This window comes from Parasteatoda tepidariorum, chromosome 8, assembly GCF_982258835.1.
Source record: "Parasteatoda tepidariorum strain Cologne lab strain chromosome 8, Ptep-v5.0, whole genome shotgun sequence".
NCBI lineage: Eukaryota > Metazoa > Arthropoda > Arachnida > Araneae > Theridiidae > Parasteatoda > Parasteatoda tepidariorum.
Window position 1 is genome coordinate 11,843,619 of NC_141762.1, and position 24,708 is coordinate 11,868,326.

The window sequence follows — 24,708 nt, forward strand, 5'->3', positions numbered from 1 at the left end:
GAGGGTTAAATAACCGTTACCTACAATTGTAATTTATAAGGAAAAAATAAATAAATATTAATTAAATTTTGTTTCAATGAATAATTGTTTGATTGTTCGAACATTTTGTATCATTGAGTTCGAATTGTAACAACTTTAAAGAAATAATCATTGACTAGTTTTTACGATAGCCTTTGCATAAAAATAATAATCATAAAATAATTTTGTTCAATTATATATAAACTGTCAAAATTTTTTAAGGCTTTTGAGCTTTTAAATTAAAAAATAGCTAGTGGAGGTTTTAGAGTTCTTAAAAATTAATAACATTAAGAAAGTTCCGAAGTTTAGGAAAATTATTTGCGAAGCGCGTTGCCCCCTACCTCTCAGACGCTACGCCAATGGACATCATGCATGCATTTGCCATGGAGATATAGTTACGGTATAATTGTATAATCCATAACTTTTAATCAAAAAGAAACTAAAAGTTAAAATTTAAAATACCAGTGGAAATAATAAATAATGAATTATATAAACACCAAACCAGTTTTTTAATGGCTCATGCGCATTGGTGGGATTGTTTTCCTCCAACATCACTCCTCCCCATAGTACTGTGACAATTTTATTCATTCATTCAAAAAGCCCTCACGCGAACCAGATTTCTCTCAGATAACATTTTGTACAAAACAATTGTAAGTGAATCTTCCTAATGTTTAATTTATTAAGTATTTACTGATTTATCTCATATTTAATTGTATTTTATTGATCGCTTAATATAAGTTAATGAATGGTGTTTTCAATAGACATGGGGGGAAATATCATCTCCTGCTCTTTATGATGCAATTTACCGTCAAAATTTCCGGAGATAAGCTACATCTACTTTTTATATTTTATTGTGCGAGGCGATAATTTCAAACAGTTAATGTTATTTTTAATAAAATAAATATTTTCTGAGCGCTTATCTGCTGCAGGAATTATTTCCATATTGTGATTGACTACAAAATTTAGCGACATTCCCGGAAGTGCTTGCCAGGAATTTTTTGATGGGGTGTCAGGAGTGGGGGCAGATTTCATGACGTTCAAGTTGGATTAATTCCATAACAAAAAAGCGTGTTCTTTTCCCATTATTTTAAAAAAGGAAACTATAGAACTAATATTAATATAAAGAAAAATATTTTTCGTATTAACATGTATGTATGTAACAATTTCGAAGGTGATTTCAATTTTCTTTAAGAAGTAAATAATAATTGATACTTCAAAATTGAGCACTCGTAATGTGAAATTTAAGAAGAAGAAAAAATATTTTAATGAATAAATTAACTAAAAAAAATTTTTATTTCCTTTCAAGATGCGAATTATTGTTTGGCAAAATACATTTTAAGACTAAACATTTATTCCATCTCATAAAACTCACACAGATTATTGAAACAAAAAATTTATTGCAATTAAGTATTAAAAAATAAGCAATCATTTAAAAAAAAAATTGCATTTTATTCAGAAATTAAGTTCTCACCCATGATTCGTCTACCTATGATGATATTTTACCTCATCATTATATGGCCATGCTAGTTGAAAGCTGAATTCGTAACGACCAGCCTAATTCATCGCTGAGATTTAAACCTCTGAGCCATTGCAGCTCATTAACTACTATGGGCACTGTTGGTGGTCAGCCTATCGGGATTGATATTGCTGATCGGCTCGTAGATGAATAAGCAATGAATACAATTAAATGAATCTACAGTTAATTGTTGAAGCTAATAAATAAACAGAGATTAAAGAATCAGTCTGTAAATTATTTTGTAAATCAATAAATGAGAAAAAGCTAGATTTTGTGTTATTTCATTTATCGTATCATCTATCTTATTTTCTCTCATTTATTGATTTAATAACTCATTCATTCTCTCTTTCGGAGATTATTTAATCCGTTTATCAATCATTTCTCATTGCCTTCTGATTAATTTGTTCAATTGATCCGCAGAATCATAGTGTTGTTGATTTAATGAGTCTCTTAATTATAGGTGCACTGATTTTCATTGAAAAAAGTTTGGCTGATATGTCGGATCTTCCTTTGTATCATTCACCATAATGGTTTTTTATATTTTATTTTATATCCGTCATGGAAAAGCCTACCCAATTTTCGGGTTCATTATTTCTAATGTTCAACTCCGTAATATTGTAATTTTGAACCCAATCCAGAAGACAAGGGAACTTCTGGATCAAGTATAGAGGGAAATTTGCCTTCGTAGAGGACTTTTTGATGAAACTGACCTTACATGGAGAAGATGTCCACGAGAACCTTCCTCGGTTAGTCTGATGGCAAAGAGACTCTAACCCATGACCCGTCTACCACTGAGGATATTTCGCGTCAGCACTGCGGTCGGTGCAAGCCGTATGCGGATTCGTATCAACCAGCCATTGCCAGCATTCGAACCCGGTTCCCCTCATTGGAAGGCGAACGCTCTATCCCCTGAGCCTTCGCGGCTCCCCCCATGTTGATTATGTCATTTTTCTAGAGGAGTAATTTATTATTTTCATAAAAATTATAATACTGCTTTTATTATATTCAGGTGGCCTTAAATTGTGTCCCCCCAAACCCTTCCTATCATTGTCTATTATTTCTGGATGGTCGGCTTTGCTGTCTTTCACTATTGGATGAATTAGCTGTTCTTTACTGCTCATGAGCTATGAAATTAATTTATTTCCTTAAAAAAATATTTCACATGTTTGCATGCTTTAAATATCAGTAGATAGAAAGCTTAATTCATAACCACATGAATCCTGAACGAAAATTAGAATTTCTAATTAAGTTTTTACCTTCAAATCACCTTATGTTAAATTCTTATAAAAGTGTTTAACTTTCAAACCTCATTGATACAGATGATGAACTATATAGTTTAAAATTAATAATTATAATAAAAATCAGAAGATGATCGTAAGATATTACGTTCGATTTCATTAATTTTAAATATTCTAATGAGTGTATGTTTTAATGGATTGCGTCGAAATATTTCTAATGTTCAGAAAAAAATTTCTGGTAATATAAATTTCATTTAATTCTAATATTTAATTAAAATTGCAGCAGCACTACATAAATTCATCCAGATTCACGAGACAAGATAGCAATTTAAGAAATGTTGGTCAGTCAAAATAAAGTAATTGCTTCTTCACTTTGCTAATTCCTCGAAAAGAAATTTTCCCTTTTAAATTTAGCAACTCAATCTCGCTCTCCCTTGTTGCATTTGCTTCTTGGTTACAAAGGGAAAACTTAGTATATGCTTCCGATTTCCTTAAAAATAAAAATCATGCAGTTATCAAAAACACAATGCGGAAAAGCTCATATAATTATATGATTTCTTTATTGCATTTGTTTCTTGGTTTCAAAGGGAAAATTTAGAATATGTTTCCAATTCTTTTAAAAGTTAACACTATGCAGTCATCAAAAACACTTCAGAAAAACTCACTTAATATTCTTATTTCCGCATTACTTTTGTTTCTTGGTTACAAAGGGAAGATTTAGTATACGCTTCCAATTTTTAGAAAAATTAACACTATGCAGTCATCAGACACAATGAGGAAAAGCTCATATAATTATATGATTTCCTTATTGCATTTTTTTCTTGGTTACAAAGGGAAAATTTAGAATATGCTTCCAATTTCCAGAAAAATTAACACTATGCAGTCATCAAAAACACTTCAGAAAAACTCACTTATTTTTTTTATTTCCGTATTACTTTTATTTCTCTGTTACAAAGAGAAGATTTAGCATACGCTTCCAATTTTTAGAAAAATTAACACTATGCACTCATCAAAAACATACCAGAAAAACTCAATTAATTACATGATTTCCATATCGCATTTAATTTATGGTCACAAAGGCAAAATTTAGTATTTGCTTCGAATTTCCTTAGGAACTAACACTATATAGTCATCAAAAACACATCAAGATAAGCTATTTATCACCTAAGCCATCGCTGCTCAAAGGGAAGTTAAAAATATGCGATCAAAAGCACAACAAGAAAAACTGATGTAATTATTTGATTTTCTCACAATTGCTTCTTGATTACAAACGGAAAATTTAGTATATACTTCAATTTTTATTCAAATCTTAAAAATAAACAATATGCAATCATCAAAAGCACATCAGGAAAAACGTATTTAATTATGTTATTTCCTTGCTCTTGTTTCTTGGTTACAAAAGAAAAAAAAGGATATACTTCGATCTCATTCAAATCTTAAAAGTTAACACTATGCAGTCATCAAAAAACACATCTGGAAAAACGCGTTTAACTATTTGATTTCCTCACATTTGTTTCTTGACAACAAAAAGCAAAATTAGGCTCAAAAGTCAGTTGTCTTAAACGGTAATAATATGCATAGATATACATCTATTTCTTTCAAATTTTAAAAGTTAACACTCTTCAGTCATGGAACGAAAAGTATGTCTATAAACAGAAATGATAACGTGCATAAATATTTTATTAAAATCTGAATAAGATCGTCCACTGTGTATGTTTGTGTATAAATAGATAACAGATAATTGATATTTAAATAAGTGTATCTTCATACGAAATGCTTAAACATAAAGTTACTTATTTAATAAAAATGCATATTTTTGTCAGTAAACAATCTTTTTTTTATAAATGAATTCTACAGCCATTCTTTTTGACAAATAAATTTTTATTTTTTGTACAAAAAAACATTTCTTATACTTCATCGATTTCATCCAAGTAAACAAACTAGCAACAATATCAGTTCTAGTTTCATCAATTTGTAAGCTCTTTGAAAGTAATGATAGATATCTGTATTGATGAGCATTTTTTAGATTCTTAATCTTTGTCTTCGTCTTGTGGCTTCGGTAATCTTTGAAGCACACCTTTTTTTCCATCAAGCAAAACATAATCACCTGAAAGGTAAAAAAAGGAATACAATATACATTTGTTACTTTCTAAAAAAAAATACTAAATTCGAATTCAACTACTGCATCTGGTTTGAAAAAAATAACTACAAGGGTGGGAATTTTAATAGTAGTAACACTGGTACATGGTAACTATAACTGTAGTAACACTGGTACATGGTATATACACCGTGTAACCTAAATGAATAATGTTACTTATATCACACGTTAATTACATGCCTTCCTAACCTCAGATCACATGAACTTTAACATCCAACATCAAGCGCAAGCGCACTGACGGAGGAACAGAACCTTGAGCTTCCCGGAGCTCTTATGCATAGTGACACGATGTTTTCGAAACAAGAACAATTAAATTGGATGAAAATTGAATGTGCCAAAGACTGTACGAGTATATCTATGTCAGCAAGATCTTAAAAAGGCGAAAGATTAACCTGATTGATATAGGTAAACTAGGGCATTTATTGCAGATGCTTGCAAAGAATCTGTATTGCCTTACAGAGCAGTAAAAAGAAAGTTCATGAAATTCTTCAACGAGGTACAGTTCGTTCAACAGGAGTTGGCACTTGACTCTGCCCTCATCACGTGGTATCCGACGATATTGTATCGCTGTTTCAGGAAGAAGGATTTGAACAATACTGAACAAGGTTGCCATTTGGGGATCGTATGACAAAAAAAATTATTTCGCAATCCTTATGTGCATTTTTTTAACATTAAATGTTTCATAAATTTGATATTTCTCTCTTATGACTGTTTTGTTTGTCCTTTTCGAGAAAGTTTGCTGGGAAAACAGCAGTTTTTAAATTTAAAACTGTTTGCCGTTGGAGCATATTAGGGGTTGTCTCATTTTCAAGAGCAGAGATGCTTCTCCTCCTTCAAATGGTACACCACCCCATTCGAGCTACCACAAAACAGGTGCTTCTGAAGATATTCCATATCACTATCATCATTGCTGTCTTCGTTACATAGTTTTAATATTTGAAGGACTTGACGGAATATAATGATATACTTTTCAGTCCGTCATTATGTATTTTAATGCATTTTTTGTGAAAAATATTAATTAAACCTAAAATAACAACTATTTAATGAAAATGTTCAGTGCAATAGAGAAGTTATTATAATTTTTAAAACAAATTTCAAGTATTTATACATACTTCAAGAGAATTCCACTACTTTTATTGCATACCTGTTTTAAACTGCTTTGTGGCTCCTCGAAGTCCAACAACGCAAGGAAGTCCATATTCTCTGCTTACAACAGCACCTTTATTAAAATGCAACAAATATTATTCTTTGAATTCTTATTTTAAACAATGAACCAGATTATTGTTTTTTTAGTCTATATATTGTCAATTTCTTTCAGTAACATTTGTTTTCTTCGTTTCATCGTACAAGAAACAATATGCTTAGGTGAAAAAACTAAGTTTTTAAATTTTATATTTTTTGCAAGTCCAATTTTCAATTTTAAATCTATAGCATTAAACATGGAATGCTTAAAATAAAAGCTAATATATTTTTCATACTTTTTTCATTATTTTGTGATAATTTAGATCAGAATAAAGGAAAAGTATTATACTTAGCGTTTTAATAATTTATGGCTATGAAAGTTAACAAGAAACACTGGTCTTTTTTTTCTGCATTAAAGGTAAAATCTTCTTAACTCGGCTCACTTTCAAACAATAACTTATCAAATTTGCACTGATTTACAGTTATTTAGGACTAGGAGAAACAGTTACTCATCATTGAAATTTCTTTAATTCATACAATAAATTATTGCTAAATTTTCAGATATGAATGAAAAAATATTTCAAACTACTTTTTTTTTGCATTTTACATTTTAGTACAAATATAATTCCGACAATCTAACAGATTTTTTTTAGCAGCCATTAGACCATTTTTCGTAATCAAAAAATACCAAAATCTATTTCTGCTTGCAATAAGAGCGTCAGAATAAAAAATACATAAAAGAATCACTGATGAATCTTATCTGTGTGATGAATACAAACTACGAATGAAATAGTCTTCTTAAATCCAGTGGGAGTTTTTCTCACTGCGGTAAATAAGTATTTCGAACAATCTATATACTATCTATTTCTTTCAGTAAAAGTTATTTTATTAGTTTCTTTTTATAAACTATGTTTAAAAGAAAAACTGTGTTTTAAATATTATATATCTTCGAAAATACAATTTTAAGTATTCAACTTTCAACATTGAACTAATATGCTTAAATTATAAAACATAAAATATTAGAAAATGGAATTTTATAAATTGCGAACATGAAAAGTAACATAATAAAGGCTTTAATGTTGTATTACCATGTGAAATGAGTCCTCCAAGCTCAGTGACAACACCAGATATTATTGGGAAATATGGACTCCATCCTATGTCTGTACTGTAAGCGATTAAAATTTCACCTGGCTAAAAATATAATTAACATTAATTATTTTGTAAAGTGTGTTAGCGTAAAGAAATTTTCTCAAAACCTGCAATCCTTTGAAAATGGATTTAAAATACAAGAAATTTCATATTAAAAAAATTGCATAATTTATTCAAATAAAAAGTAGTTAAAATACTCAAGAATAGCAAGAAACATTTTAGTTTCGTTTTTGGGAGTGTATTTCGATGATCGGTTTTCTCTGCCAGTATACGAAGAAAAAAACCTATAGCTTCATTTCTAAAAATCAGGGATAAAAAATTTTAAAAGGCTTCTCAGAGCTAATAAGTTGAAGATCAAATATGAATCGCAAAAAGAATCGACATTTTTGCCGAAATTACTGATTTTCATTCATCCGAATATCATAAATCAGTAGAAAATTGAGGAGGCTATCGCAACTGTTAAAAAAAACATAATTGTTAGGAGAAAACGTCAATTAAAATTTTTAAAAATTAATTTTACCCTATACTTCAAATATATAAAGACTAAGATTTTTTTCATATTCAAGCACATGAGTTTCAAATTAGGAAAATAAGAAATTGCACTCAAATATGAATACTATCTATATTTTGAAATAAAAACATATAATTAAAGAAAAAAAGAAAAGATTGGAAAGCAGTTTTTTTAACGGTACATCTTAATGTCACAGTTTCGTCTAAACTAATTCTCAGAAAGATCGAGCTATAATGGCAGATGATGCTATTTTCACTTAAAAATATACCACCAAGAAATAAATAAACCCATAAAGGTAATGAAATATTTAAAAAAATCATTAATCTCGACTAACTTTCTTAGTTATTTGTAATTACTATATCAAAAATAATAGTTTTTTTTAATCATTTTTACATTGTCAAGGATACTTTTATAGTATATTTCTTCACAATTTGGTCACAAAATAAAACCTATAAGACTGAACAACAGTAAGATATTTATATCCCATAAAACTGTCAAAAAATTTACTCGAATCAAAACTTTTCATTACGATCAAAAACTCCAACTGAGGAGGTTAAATAGAATTGTATTTTACTATGTACAATGACTTTTCTTAAGGCATATAAACATTAAAAAAACTCAAAATATTATTTATTAAGTTATAAAGTTATACCAATTGCTATTTAATGTATTGTACTCTAAGATTCAGATTAAAGAAATAAGTATTATACCCTATTCTTTGTCATTTGTGAATTTTTTATTTGATAACTGCTCCTTTTGTGACAAAAAACATTTTCGAATGGGTAAAAATAATTTTGTCCGCCATTAAAACATATATTTCCCACTTACCTGATAAAGAACCTGATAATCCTGTAATGATATTAAGATCTGGCTTAAGTTTAAAAAATGGCGAACAATTAAGCAATTAAATAAAAAATGAGGAAAATCAATTAAGCAATTAATTAATTTTCCTCAACAACTGCAAATATTTTAAAATAATGTTTCGAAAAAGTAGGAACAAATAATAGTCTATAATAAATTTTTAAAATCTATGTTACGTATTTTTGAAGATGTAATTTGGTTGAAAAATTAATGACTAACAGTGCTAAAAAAATGTCACAAAGAGAAAAATCATAGATTATATTAAATAAAAATAAAAAATTTTAGAAGCGGAAAGTTTATATATTAGTCTTAAAAGTTATATCAAAGTATATTTTACATATTTCAAAACAAAGCTATTGTTTATAAAAACTGAAAAACTTTATTTTAATTATTGCTATGTAGATGTTACTTTTACGCATACACAAGTACCTTTAATTGAGCAGCTTGATCCAGAGATACGGCTATCCTAGCATATCCTTTAACAACACCCTGGCTAACAGGAATGCCTGGAAATATGAATTAAAAATCTTAAATTAAGCGTATAAAAGAGTTGCTATACAAATAATCAACATCATTTTAATGCAATATTTTTTTTCTTTAACACCAGAAAATCAGAACAAAAACATAGTAATTGAAATAAAATACTAATAATAACTATAATATTCATGATAATTTACAAAAATCAGTTATTATTTAACTGTCTAAGTACTAACTAGTAAGAAAATTTATTTTATTATGATTTTCTCTACTACCTTACTTGAATTTTGCTTCTTTTCTACTACTTTATTTTAATACTCCCACTTCCTAACTACATTATTTGAATAAATACTCATTAATACTATCTAACACATTCCATCTAATTTGAAAATGGTTTTAAAATACTAATCTACTTGACTTGAAAGCTGTTCTAGAATACTATTCTACCTAACCTGCAAACTGTTCTAAAATACTATTCTAGCTAACATGAAAACTGTTCCAGAATACTATTCAAGCTAACATGAAAACTGTTTTAGAATATTATTCTACCTAACTTGAAAATATTTCTAGAATGCCCTTCTACCTATCTTGAAAGCTGTTCTAGAATACTATTATATCTAACATGAAAACTGTTTCTGAATACTATTCAAGCTAACATGAAAACTGTTCTAGAATAGTATTCTTCCTAACTTGAAAACTTTTCCAAAATACTATTCTAACTAACTTGAAAACAGTTCTAGAATACTATTCTACCTAACCTGAAAACTGTTCTAGAATACTATTCAGGCTAACATGAAAACTGTTCCAGAATACTATTCTTCCTAACTTAAAAACTATTCTAAAATACTATTCAACCTAATTTGAATCTCTAATTCTACGTTAATTAAATATTTATTCAATTTACTTATACTTATTTAATTTACTTATATAAATTTACTCTTTAGTAAAACGGTGATATAGAGTAATTATATTTTCTTCTGACAGCAATTTTTTTAAATGAATTTTTGCGCACATGGCTTAAAACAAAAGCAATATTATAAACATAATTTAAGTCACTTACATGAAAAAAAACATAACTAGTAAAATCTTCAAATAAGTGACATTCTTTTTCTTATAAAAATTTATACAAATTACCTTTGTGGATTTCGTCATAAAAATTAATGTCAATGTTCAATCATTACAATTTTAGGTCGAATACTAGAGTGGATCAGAAACGATTGAAACAATGCTAACTACTACCCTTTGCATGTTCTGGTAAAGTGTTGCAACATGCGAAGCATTTGCCAACTGCCAACTACTAAGCTTATTTCAAACTATTTTAAACAGCGGTACACATTTAAGTAGAATTAAGCTAAATTTTTGTAATCCCATAGCACAGAGGTCCCATGAACATTAAAAATTTTGCGAAGTGATTACTTTAAGAAGATAAGTTTCAATCATTTAATACATTTTTGACCACATCTCTGTTATTTTTCAAATAAGATGTATCTGTATAGAAATATTGTCCAATCAGATCTCTGAATTATGAGGTTGGTATAGAAAAAAATGGAATGCATAATAGTATTTTAATATAATTTATTCATCACCATTAAATTTTTTAAGATCAGCGGGAACCCTGTAAATGTTTTATAAATTGCGTTCATTTTTCTTTTACCTTGCATTGTTAAATCAGCAATATATTCAGTTGTATCTGAAGTTTCTTCTACTTCATTTACCTAAAAATTCACAAATTCAATGAGGAAATTGTAATCTGAAAACAATTTATAAAAGATGAAGAATGCTTTTTACAAGTCACTATTTCAAATACATGTAAATAAGTAATAAAATTAAATAATTGTATATACAATAATTATTTGAATTTGAATATAAAAAACTTTCGGAAAAAAACTTTACAACTGAAGGCATCAATATATCTTGAGTGTTATTCTCAAGAGTTAAACTAACTTCATTTTAATTGAAAATATATAAAAAAATTTATACTAAATTCTTACATATAAAGCAAAAATAGAACACTTACTGGTTTGGGAAAACCTCGCATGATTTCGGGAAACTTGTATTGATCAACCACTGGAAGTATTTTTCTGCGTTGATTTGCTCTGAAAAAATATACAAAGAACTTGAAATATAATATACAAACTGGCAAAATGTTCGTTTGTATTGTAAACAGGAAAATCACTGTGGAAGGCAATAGAATTTTTATCTTATTCGTCGGAAATTTATCGAAAAGTACAAGTTCAGCCATGTTGGTTCAAGGGTTAGAATACTCGCCTTATAAAGAGTAGACCCAGTTCGAATCCCAGCAACTGCTGCTCGATAGAAATTCTGCCGCCGTCTCACACCAACCACAGTGCTAACGTAAAATATCCTCAAGGTCATAACGATAATGGGTTCGACTGCTCTTGTCAAAGGGCTAACCATAAACTATTTTAGCGTTATCCAATCCATGTAACGCGATTACAAGTTAGTTCCATTACAAAATATTAAAAGAAAGCTAGTTTGTACCAATGTTTGATACAGGAGTTCTCCTGTCTTCTAGGTTGGGTTTAAAATTAAAAGACTGCAGAGTTGAATATTGACAGAATTCGCAAATCCAGAAATGGGTCAGCTGTTCAACACTGGTAATAGTGTAAAATAAAATTACAAAAGCTAATGTGATGCCACAATTGGCATTTCGTACCTTTTGAGATATCTTTAATTACTCACACTTTTCTTCATTGTTAATCGAATTATATTTAAATAAAATCAATTAGTTAATTTTTACTTAAATCGAACATAAAATATTTTATTCTTTTCTTATCGATCAATGTAACGGCTAACCTTTTTATTTCAATACTAATGTAGACTCATTAATTCTTTATCGCAAGTTTAGTTTCAGTCTGAATGTACAAATTTGTAAAAATCATGTATGTTTATATACATACATAAACACTTATCAGCACCTTTGAAAATAACACCTAAAACGAAAAACATGTGACCTAAACAGATGACATCATAAGGTGAAATGTATTATCGCCTTCTTGCTGTCACTTCCTACGTAGCAGAGAAGTGGGGACACTACGAATTCATTTGAGTGAATTTCAAAAATTTGTCGTGAGGAATAAACTACTAAATTGCAAACTGTTTTATAAATTATATTTCAAAATATTTGTATTTTTTAAGATATTTTAAAATATTTATATTCTATTTTAAATATTATATGAAATTTTAGAGAGAAACTGATTACAGATTTTAAATCAACTACGCATTATTATCTCAGTTACAACCAAAAATATGCACACAAGAAAAAATTGCTCCCCAGTGTTATCAGTAAATATTTGATGAATTCTCGATAGTTAGGAAATCCACAAGTGGTAGAAAAACAAGAATTAAGTCTGGAAGAATTTTATAGAAACAAAACTATTAAGGCATTTTCAAGTCTAGAAGATAACTTGTACGGTCGTCGAAAAAGATTTTACAAAGTGATTGTAAATCAACAATTAAGTTTCAAAGAAATAGCTAAGAACAAAACTATTAAGACATAAATGAGCCTAATTAGCCGAGAAATATATCTTATCTACATATTTGTTTTAAATTATTGAGACTAAAAAATTTTTTTTGAAACTTTGTATTTCACGATTTAATAGAACAAAACACAAATTGGTCTGCCACTACGAAAATTTTTTCTCAGCGGTCGTACAAGTTGGCCGCAACACAAAATTATTCAAACGTCTATAAGCATTTAATTAGGATACAAATAGATCTTATATAGATATTTTATTGAGCTCTTGATACGTCGTGGTAATTTTTTAAAAAAAATTTGAAACGTTAAACTTTAAGATTTAATGCGTAAAAATGATACTTTTGCTATCACTCAAAAAATGATTTCTTATCGGCAAAACATTTTTTAACAGAAAAGTATCATCAATGATGATTATTTTCTAAGTTTCGCTTTCCAAATCAAAGAAAATTAAAGAAAACTGAATTAATTTAACGAAGTTAAATTGAAGAAAACTGAATTTACCTGGATATTATTTTTGGATATCTCGTATTCAACAAATCTCTAATTTCCTCTAATGTCATAAAATATATAAGGTCTTTATCCGGAATACGTCCTTCTGCCACCATCAACTTCGCCAAATGTCTAAAACCTTTTCTGTAGTGGTCGACACTTTTGACCACCATAGACTGAAACGAAGAAAAAAAAAAAACAACTTTAGCACACCATTAAAAATAAGTTCATGAAAAGAAACAACATAACATAGAAGTGGAACCTACCTTACTAGTTTCTCTCGATCTTACACCCCTACGACAATTTGGAATAGCGAATCTTAAAAGCCACCTGAAATATTCCAACTAGTTTTTACAAGTTTTTGGATAAAAAAAGCCTTAAATTAATTAAAAAATTAAATATTTGCGAAAGTAAGTAATCTAAAGTTATTTAAAACAAATTAAGAAACATAAAAATAACATCTTTTAAAAGAGACATGTTCATCTTTCTATGCAACATTATTAGAAATCACAACTTTTAACCATTTTGACTTTTCGAAAGACTTTTCCTTTAACCCTTCATGGTGCAATGAAGCCAGTTTGGCAAAATTCAATAAATGCTACAAACCACTAGAAATATATAATTAATTTCTTCCACCCTGTATAACTTTTGATCTAATAAAAGGATCTTCACATTCTATGACACCATCTTAATGGCTCCGGGGGTAACCTCAACTATGCTAATTATTTTTAGGGTTTCGGATTTTTGAATCCCCAAATATATGGAGTTGTCGCAAAATGAGAAATATGGTCCAAATAATTTGGTCAGGAGAAAGGTTAAAAGTTTTTACCCCTTTCTTTTTATTTTGCTTCTTGCGTATTTCGACATTTCTCGAGAACTATGAAAGTAAATTGAAAACTGTTCGTACTCAATTATAAATTTCGTTTATCCAAAGACAATTCCATACAAAAAAGCAAATTTCAGTAAACATTTATAACTTTTTTATGTTTTATTTAATAACAGTAGAAAAAACTTTGACTTGCAAGGTATATAATTTTTTACTTCATTTTAAAGTATTTAATTTCACATGGCAAAATACAGACTTTTAACGTTGAATATTTCCTGAGAAAGTGAAATTTTAAGTGAACAACTTTTTTAAAATTTAATTTCTCAGAAACAATTTTCCGTCAAAAAAGTTATATTTATTCAGAGAAAATACTATTATTGTGTCTGATTTTGTAGCTCAAATTACCGCCTGCGCTAATTAATTAGCTCATTTGAGATCGTTCTCTCGAACCAGTCATAGAACGCGAAGATGCGATCATAAGATAAAAAATTACTCAGAATGACCTGTTTTTTTGTTTGTTCTGTGCACTGATTTTTACATTGCTATCCAGGAACTTTCTGAACATGTTTGGTATGATTTCTGATGCAATATTTCGCACTGAGTTAAATGAGATTAATTCCTAGGCAACCATATTATTAGTTTAGAAGTTATAAGCGTTTTATGTACAATAGATACAATTTTACGCTTAAACTTAATCACTCATCTTAATTGATATAATTACAATTGATGTAGACGTGACAATAGTTGCCTATATATTTCTCTCAGTTAAAAGAATGAGATCGAACGCGAATCAAAACAACTGATGATAAAGTACTGTTTTTGAATTATACTTCTTATGAAGAAACCCTTATAACTTCTAAACTATTTGCCTCATGGCTTCAGGATTGGTCACAATCTTTTCACCGTAAAAAATTTATCGTAAAATATCCCATAATTGAAAAAGAAATGTTTAAATATTTTGTGGATATCGAGGTGAAGTGTATACTTAAGTACGTGTCAAAAATCGTAAATTTTTTAAAACAAAAGTTCTTGCAATTTTGAACTATTTGTTCAATTGACTTGTACATAATAACATATATTACCTGTTCAGAACATTTAAGGGCGTCCGTAGTTCAGAAAATAGCTTTGAATAGTTTTCATCTGAGCTTTCGGAGTCTTCTTTTGCGCAGCCTGCTAAAGTCTGTAAATAAAATCAAAAACATCGGAATCATTTAAAAGAATACTGAGCAACCAACTTGTATAATTTTTGGTGAATATTTTTGAACGTGGTTGTAAAATGATAATTAAAATAGAAAGAATTATCTAGGAAATTTAACTATACATTATCAAAAGTTTTTTTTTTTTAATAAATATATATGTATATAATATTACTGCATTATAAAAAAGAACTCTCGTATATATGCGAATTATTCGTTTGTAATGGTGAGTAACACATTTTAATAAACTCTATAAATCTAAGCATACCGGATACTACTACAGAGACACTCCATTGTCGAAGTCGGTTAAGGCGTCACTCGCATTGCTGGTTCGTGACCCAAATGAAATGAGTTTGATCCTGGGGGCCAACTAAACAACCTAAGTGCAAGCAAGGTGCACGTCGCGGTTGAAAATCCTCTCGTTAATTATGGTGTGGGGTAGCTCAGGTTCTGTCCACGTCTTCTGATCAGAGTCGAATTGCGTGGCATTCTAACCAAATAGAGCTCTAAAAATACAGCACTTGTAAATGCAGGCGATCGCCAATAGTTCACTGGTCAGCACTTGTGTCACGCAAATCAAGTATTACTACTGCACTTAGATATTCGTTAGTAAAAAGTATAATATGGGGGCTATCAAGACCTAAATTGAATTTTAGTTTGCTAACAAAATATAAAGAAGTAAATTATCAATTTTTTTAAAAAAAATTTCTTTTTCTGCTATTTTTAAAGTTTTGGACCAAAATAACCTCTTCGTGGCGTTTTTTTAGACCACTCATTTTAATATACTGGAATTATTTTAATAATTAGATTAGTTCAAATTGAGGCTATCAATTTATTCATTGAAACAATGGTTTTCAAAAACTGTATCGTTTTGCTCTCTGATTTCAAAATTTAACAACTTATATTTTGTGTTGGACAAAAGTAACTCCTCAAGGACCAAACTTGCCATCCGCTGACAATACATTCATTGAACAATTCGAATTAACTTATCAAACGTCCGTATAAAAGGAATGCCAATTTTCTAAGCTTTGTGAGGGGAAAAATTATGTTCGGAAAGTTTATTTTTTAATGCAAAATTCTTTATTTAATCTTAATTTAAAGTTACTTGTTATAGTTTTTTTATTAATAAGTTCCAAAAAGAATAGTAATTTGTTCCAGTTCTCTCATGGTTAGTCTTTTAAAATGTTGGCAATATTAACGAAAATCCTGTAAGCTTTGGATTTGACTGTGAAGCACTTTATAAAATATTTTACAAACTCTTAGTAATTGACATTCCAAGTTATAATAATAAAGTAATAATAATAAGAAAAAAAATCTAGTTTGGGTATAAAAATGTGCATTACCTATTTATAAATATCAAGTGCAATAACTAATTTTTGAGCAGAAAAATAAAGATTACAAATTAAATTAAATGTATAATACAAGTGGTCATTGAAACAAGAAAAAGAAATACAAATATTTTAGAAGGCAAATTTACAAATATTTATTTTTAAAAAAAAAACAGACAATTTTACATACTTGTAGGAGTTTAATAAAAATCCGTTGATCTTGACCCCATGGTGTCGAATTAACATCAAACTGAAAAAGAATAAAAAATTGAATATTGTAAACACAAAACTATTTAGATTTTAACCCACCTTTCGGTTACTGCAGCATCGAACTTGATTTAAAAATTGATAAAAAAGGAAATAAGCCATTAAGAACTTCGTGCTATTGTGCCGCGCAATTGAAAAACCAACGTAAGCGACAAAAAGTTCCAAAATTTTGATTTTTATATATATTTTGCATCTTTGTATGGTAAGCTACATAGATATGGTGAAAAAAATCAGAAACAAACTTTGTTTTATCAGTTATTTGAAATTCTATTTAAGGCCGTTCATAGCATTAGCAATAAAAGACGAAAAGTTGTCGACCCACTTTTTTCGGACTCATTCATGAAGCACTTATGCTGTTTATTAATACACTGCTCAAAAAAATTAGGGGAGCAAGCAAAGAAAGTAAGAAAATCGTGCGAGACATCCACAGAGCTGCATGAAATGGATAGTGCATACGTATCAATTCGCGATACAGAAAAAAAGACGTAAAAACATATGGAATTAAGCTTTAATTCATGGGAACTATGGAAAAAAAAAGCCGATTTAAGGCAACAATTGGTTTACATGTAAACGATAAAAAAGTAATGTTTGGAAATGATGCAGTACTGTTAATAAGGCGTGTGGTCTCCTCGAACAGCTAAGACTGCTGCACACCTGTTTCCCGTGGATGCGATGATGGTATCGATGAGAGTTTGAGGAATACAGTTCCACTCCTCAAGAAGGGCAATCTCCAAGTCACGGAGAGTTAATGGAGGCCTTGGTCTCGCAGCAATCTGTCGCCCGAGCACGTCCCAAACATGCTCGATTGGATTCAAGTCAGGAGAGCATGCTGGCCATTCCATACTCTGTATTGTTTCAGCTTCCAGCATGTTCTCCACAAGACGAGCTGCATGTTGTCTCGCATTATCATCTTGTAAAACAAAGGAATCTCCAATGGCTGCTGCGTAGGGTATGACATGAGGTCTCAATATCTCGTCTGCATATCTGCGGGCCGTCAAAGTACCGTTCCGAATGATATGCAGGTCCGTACGTCCACCTATGCTTATTCCACCCCACACCATCCAACCAGCTCGTCTGTAGTGTGACCTTTCACGAATGAAAGTGGGGTTATTTCGAGTGCCCCTTTCTCTCCACACCAAAACACGTCGGGTGTCACTCTCCAGACTGAATCGAGACTCGTCTGTAAACAATACGTGGCTCCAATCCCGTTGCTCCCAATCTTGATGTTCAGCAGCCCATCTTCTGCGAGCCGCACTGTGACTTGAGGTCAATGGAATGCAGACCATGGGCCTACGAGCATAGAGACCTCCCTGATGGAGCCTATTCCGTATTGTTTGGGTGGAAACTCTTCGTCCTGTTGCCACGAGAAACTGTCTCTGCAGCTGAGTAGCATTGTCTGTTCTGTTACGACGAGCTGTTAATTGTATATATCGGTCATCAGCTGCAGTTGTTGCACGTGGCCGACCTTGTCCTGGACGACGACTCACATTTCCAATCTCTTGGAATCGATTCCACAGCCTTGCAACGACACTTCTGCTGACTCCAACAGCGTCCACCACACTGCGTTGTGTTTGCCCGGATTCCAGTCTGCCGATGATGCGCCATGCAATGGATTCAGGTAAATCACGTTGTTGAAACATTTTCAAGTCACCCTTTCTCGAAAACAATAACTGAGAAATCAACTTTCTGAGTTACGGCAGTGAAACAGACGTCTCTGCAACATCCCGATTTCTGCTCTTATCTTCTTTTCTGGTTTGTGACGTCATGAACTTTTTTTTGCATATGAAGTTTTCTTCTTCTTTTTCCTGCTCGGCCTTACATTATAAATGATTACTTTTCTGTTACTTATCGGCGTAAATATTTGCGTAATTTCATTAAAACCATGTGCTCCCCTAATTTCTTTGAGCAGTGTACATTGCTGACCGGCAACTTTTCTGAAAATTGCCCCATGTGCCCGGCTATTGTTTTGAAAGCGGATATGGAAATAAAACAAAATAATAAACTTTAAAAAATTTTATTTATTATTCAACTCTTAATATTTCTTTTTCGTATGATAAAAAGTATAACAATCACCTACGTGTAATGTTACTCATACTCATATGTGATGGTTATCTTAGCATCAGCCCCGCTAGGGGCTCTGACTAATTCATCTGAGTGGAAATAAATAATAAATCGCCGAAGCGCAACTGAAAGGTGAAAGTTGGGGTTCAGTATCTTTTACTGAGAGAAAATTAAAATGAAGTAGTGTGATTGAACAAACAAGTTTAAGAGACAGAAGAGGTTTTGTGGCAGACTGCCTCGCCTCCCTTCGAGGTATTACCCCCGAGCTTCTCAGGTGCACAGCAGCCACATATCCTTAGAGAAAAGGAGAAATACATAATAAATGCGCAAAATTATTTATAAGTATTTACAAAATTTACGGGACAAAAGGCGGTTGCCAGGCTATTTTTTATGTTGTCTTTGATGAGCTCAAAATCAAAATTTTTTAAGTAATTGCACGTATGACAAGAGAGTGCATCTCTGAAGAAACTTGCACATAGTTCAGCTATGTGCTCATCTATTTTGTTGATTTTTAACTCTCGTCTTAGATCTTTCATTCTCATGGATCTTGGGGCTCCAGTGATATATCTGAGGAATTTATTTTGAGCAATCTCCAGTTTCTTTTTTTGAGTAACAGTGGTTGTGCTCCATGCAGGGGCTGCGTAGCTGATGATCGGTCGAATGCATTGGAGGTATAGCGTTCGTTTTGTTTTGAGTGATAGTTTTGAATTACAGTTTAATATTGGTTTCAGAGATCTATAGGCTCCTTGCGCTTTGCTAAGAATATTTTCAATATGGGTATTCCAATTTAAAGTACTAGTAAGAGTGACGCCTAGGTAGGTGGCCTTTCGAACTAGTGGTATTGCATTATTGAAAAGAGTAATATTTGGATAAATGACTTTCTTTTTACTTGATTTCCTAATAATTAGTAGTGAAGATTTAGTGGTGTTGATGTCTACCTTCCATTTTGTGCACCAGTCTTCGATATGAGGTATGATATTACTGAGATTAGTAACTGACTTCTTAGGATTTATTGATCTGCTCATAAGTGACGTGTAATGTTAACTTACAAGTTTTGCAAATGTATCGGGTTTCGTAAAGTTATCATAAATTGGTAGAGAATTAAATAGTAAAACTTGAAAAGTATGGAAAGTTAGACCCACTTTTTAAAATAGTCACCACGAGATCACTGCTAATATGATTGCTATGACTCGTGACCGGTCACCAACGGTTGGCCACGAAAACACCAGTTAACTCGTGACCGGTTAGCAATGTGTTAAATTGCACGGTAGTCTAACTCTCATTGATAGCTCCTTCATGGATTAGGGTGTTAATGCTGGAGTTGGTATTTTTTGTGATCATTTTTCCTTTTACAGAGCTATAGGTGGTAATACCACTAGCTTCGATGGAGAGGTAGAGATTGCCAGAAGACAAATCTTTAATAAAATTCTTATTCTTTCCGATCCTAAAGTTGCTCTACAGACTTTTTCCAGCAATAAAATGTGCAACTCGAAACGAATCTATACCTGTCGGTCTCCTCTGAATTCTCTGTCGGGGACCATTGTTTTACAGTGGGATCTCTCTCACTGTGTAGTGGAGGGAAATGGGAAGGCTGACTTCCTGGTGAAAAAGGCTGACTTCCTAGTACTAACATTCTCCGAAGGTCAAAAGCTGTGTTGACCTTAAATTCAGCAAAAAGAATGATGAAATCGGGATTTAACAAAAGACATTAACTACTACCTAATAATTATGCAAAAGATAAAGCCTGGGAGTGTCTGGCTTCCATTATTCAGGATTTTCTTTGTGCTTCTGCAATTGCGAAAATTCGACTCTTAACTGGCCATGACTGTCTTAGTGGTCACTTGTTTAAATTTGAATTCAGAAATTCTGTAAATGATTTAGACTGTAACCACCATAATCACTATTTTTATTATATATTTCTATAACTTTAATTATATATGATATGAAAAAAATCATATACTTCCACGATTTAAAGAAAAATCTATTTTTAGAGAGAATTATTGTCATTCAAATCTTAAAAACCACTAACAATGAAAGCGAGATTTTTAAAAATTATCGAAACCCATTTAACTGTCAGAAAAAACTAAGACAATACGTACGGTAATAGTCTGAAACACCTGCCAGTGGCAATCAAGTTTGTTTTGAAGTATTTAATCCCAGATTCCTCAATAGTAATTCATCAGATTCTGTTATCAGTTGCGATGCATAATGTGCAAACCTTTTGACAATGTCAAGGATTAAAAAAATGTATGTTAAGGATAGTAATTACGGAACACCCTACATATTAGGAAAATTAGTTTTAAGATCTAAGACGCTTTTTAATAAGTTTAGACCGCCGTAGTCGGTACACTCTGATTTGAAGCATCACTCATGCGCACGTTGCCGAAATTCGAGACTCATAAGCTTGCAAACCACACTCTGTAGACCACTATCCGAGAACCGAGTACTGTGATTCGACTGCTAACCCAAATCTATAAAATAAATTAAATTATGATTAATATTTAGATTGAACAAAATTAAAAGTTTTGTTTAACTAATCTTTAGAATACAGTAAATATTGCTTTGTAAAATAACGAATGCAAGCTCCGATGAACAAAATTGTATTACCTTCCCCAAAACGAAATTAAATAGTCTTTGTTTCAAATTGGGAGGTTAGATTAGTTCTACAAGAAAATTCTATTCGCGAAAGAATATGCCCCATAATACTAGGATGCAAAAGGAGCCCTTATATTAAAAAAAGAGTGGTAGAGCTTTTACACTAACTCAACGGTACGGGGCGATAAAAAGGTTGGAGAGCATTGGGGGTCGGACATAATAGGTGCGTAACGCTAGATCAGTGAAGTAGTCTGAGCAAAAACAGCCTATTTGTATAATGAGGTGCGAAAGTTTCATTCCTAGGAAATAATGCTAGAACTCTCATAACTAATACAGGTTTGGAAGTTTTTATTTTGCATGTCGAATTGAATATCTACGAGACTTTAAGAACTACAATATATCAACTTTAAAAACAATATGATCAAGACTTAAAACTAGACCTAAAAATTTAAATTTTCAGTTAGTAGCCAGTGGCCGGTAGACTCTAATAACTTAGTAGCCACTTTTTCTTCAAACGTAATGAGTCGGTGGCCGTTATCGATAGGTCCTATTCATTTAATAGTCACTTTTTGCAATCTTTTTTTTTTTTTTTTTTGCTTGGATGAAGATATGTTTTTTTTATAAAAAAAAAATTCATATTAGAGTTAATCTAAGATAATAAATGTTAATTCAACAATAAAAATATTGTAAATATGTGACAAAATTTAAAATAGTGACTTTAAAGAAGTCTATTTGAAAATATTTGGGGAGGCAAAATGGCATTTGATGCATGCATTACAACTTTGAGATAGATAAATTGTTAGGGAATTTTTCGTTCGCACGAGTCTTTCTACCACAAATTGGTGGATTCTAAAGGATCAGAATCTTGAAGGGAGACTTAATTAGACATCTTATTCAAAATTCTGTTATCCAGAGTCTCTGTCTACACTGCTTTAAGAACAAAACAAGCGACATTTTAAAAATAATAAAAAATTTACTTTAAGAACAATACGAACGAGACTTTAAGAACAATACAAAAGGGACTTTAAGAACAATGGCGTCACTTAAAAAATCGTCTGAAGCTTGTGTATTTAACAGTAATGTAAATCGTAATAATGAATCGTATACATCAAATCCTAATAATGAATATAAACTTACTTCCTTCAGACATCGATGACCGTGTCTTTCAATGAATTCGCAATACATTTTGCTTGACGTTGTATTCGATGTATTCAGCCATTTTTCTGCTTCCTAAAAGCAATTCGTGAGAAAAACATTTAAATACAAAAATCTCTCTAGCAAGTATGGTCAATTTCATTTATTCGAAGTTGAATTTACGCAAATTTTTATCCAATCAAAATTATTTATCTACAAGTTTATTTTTTTTCGAAACTAATTGCGACATTGCTCTGAAGAATTTTTAACAAAAAATGTTAGAGATGATTTGTATCAGTTATATTGATTGATATTGCATTGGAAAAAATCTATTACAATTAAAAAATTTTTTTTATTTCTTTTAGATATAAATAATGATGATTCATATTGATATGTTTAACTGAATTTTTTATATTTTAATTGCCAGTTTTTAAAAGACCAATCCGAACATTTTCCACGATGCCCAGTGAAACACATTCTATTAAAATTATTTTTTTAGTAATTAATTAAAATATTTTTTAAAATTTGACGATTTATACAGTTCTTGGTCAATAGGAATATTTATTTTCAGTAAAAACACTCATTGCCATTAAAAATTAGCGCACCTTGAAAGAGTTGTCAGACTGAAAAGAAATTTTCATACAACGTTGATGCAAGCAAGTGATTAAAAAATGAAAGCAAAATAATCATTTACTGTAAGAAAGAATACAAATGAATGAAAGTTTTAGTACCCTCTTGGGCCACATCTAGGCAAGACGTGGTACAGTCCGGCACAGAGGCATATAAGTCCCTTACGATGCCCTGCGCCATCTTGTTCCATAGTTGCTGTTAAAACATCCGTAAATCGACTCCACTCGGAGGTTGTCCAACTTCCTATCCTAAGTAGTCTCAGATATGTTAGTTCATTGAGAAATCTGGGTATCGAGCAAGCTAGGAAGACACTACTTTGACACCCTTGTTGTATACCGCCGAGCATTGCCTTATGAAAAATGACTCCTGAATGCTGTGCAATGAGTGAAAACACATGGGGCTAAGGGATGTGACGATCGTACAGATTGGCCATCATGGCGCAGTGGATCTATATTAGGGGTGATCGTGTGCCATATGCGATGGCAATCCGTGCCATCACACCAGCTGTAGAAGTGGTATTCTGTTCTACTGTGCAGCGTAGGCAGGATTGACATGCACCCACCATTCCCTCCGTTCGAAGTGGCGTCGCTCTCGGCAGGATTGGACTGCAATCGAATGGAACCAGGTCGTCCAGATTTAATTCAGGCTGTGATGACGATAGTGTACACGTGGAGAGGACCCGTGGAGAAATTCGATTTCTTATTACTATTTTTTTATTACTATTTCCATTTCCATATAACATTCAATATTACTATGCAAAATATTTCATAGTAATTTTATCAGCAGTGTTGAACAGACTATCCATACCAGACTTCTAAATGTAACAATATTCGATTTCGCAACTGTAAAATCATGAACCCTACTCAAAGACAAGGCAACTTTTAGATCAAGTATTTTAACGAACCCACCCTCGTAGGAGACTTTTTTTTACGAAATGATTAGCCCATGGTTAGTCCAAAGGCAAGAGGACTCAAACCGAAAATCAATCTATCACTCGTGATATTTTTGTTATCATTGTGGCGAGTGCAAGTTGGCAGCGGTATACAATTGGCAGGCCCTCGCCGGTGTTCAAACCCTGATCGCTTCATTACGTGAAGAGCAATATTCAAAATATTGTTGAAAATTTGCGAAAAGGGAATGAATTAGTTTGAAAATAGCATTTTATCTGAAGCTTAAACTTGTTTCTGACTTTTATTCAGCATGCCTTAAAATTGGTTTTTATCTACTTCTTTTTTTTTTCAATTATTAATTTTCATTTATTTTTAAATAATATTGTAAGTACTCACTTCTAAACTCATTGCTTTGAATTTTTCAGCACTTAGATCTTTCACTACTTGATTAGCTACTCTCTGAAAAATAAATAATTTATATTACATACAGGCATTGTTACAACACTCCCTCATGGGAAGACTGGGTGTCTTTAGAACTACTTTTTTTAAATAAAAAAAATAAAGCAAAATAAATGATATTTTGTTTGCAATAATCAATAGGCAATAAATTTTTTTTCTTCGAAAACTACTAATTTCACCACTTTTAAAATTTATAAATTTTAAAAATTAACACACTTTTGCTA

The 24,708-nt window shown here is 31.1% G+C and overlaps 1 protein-coding gene across 2 annotated transcripts in view; it reads right to left on the reverse strand.

Annotated features, from left to right (window-relative positions):
• Positions 1–4,635: 4,635 nt before the first annotated feature.
• The window catches only part of LOC107439954 (uncharacterized), a 91,249-nt gene continuing 71,176 nt past the window's right edge, over positions 4,636–24,708 (reverse strand). For both annotated transcript variants that reach the window (XM_087149840.1, XM_087149841.1), the window contains exons 29-40: positions 24,422–24,484; positions 22,509–22,601; positions 16,639–16,698; positions 15,007–15,104; positions 13,365–13,428; positions 13,111–13,274; positions 11,128–11,206; positions 10,765–10,825; positions 9,063–9,139; positions 7,201–7,303; positions 6,075–6,149; positions 4,636–4,879 (exon numbers count right to left, since the gene is read on the reverse strand). In XM_087149840.1, the coding sequence (XP_087005966.1) occupies positions 4,803–4,879; positions 6,075–6,149; positions 7,201–7,303; positions 9,063–9,139; positions 10,765–10,825; positions 11,128–11,206; positions 13,111–13,274; positions 13,365–13,428; positions 15,007–15,104; positions 16,639–16,698; positions 22,509–22,601; positions 24,422–24,484 (1,014 nt within the window). In that variant the 3' untranslated portion in view covers positions 4,636–4,802. The remainder of the gene's footprint in view (positions 4,880–6,074; positions 6,150–7,200; positions 7,304–9,062; positions 9,140–10,764; positions 10,826–11,127; positions 11,207–13,110; positions 13,275–13,364; positions 13,429–15,006; positions 15,105–16,638; positions 16,699–22,508; positions 22,602–24,421; positions 24,485–24,708) is intronic.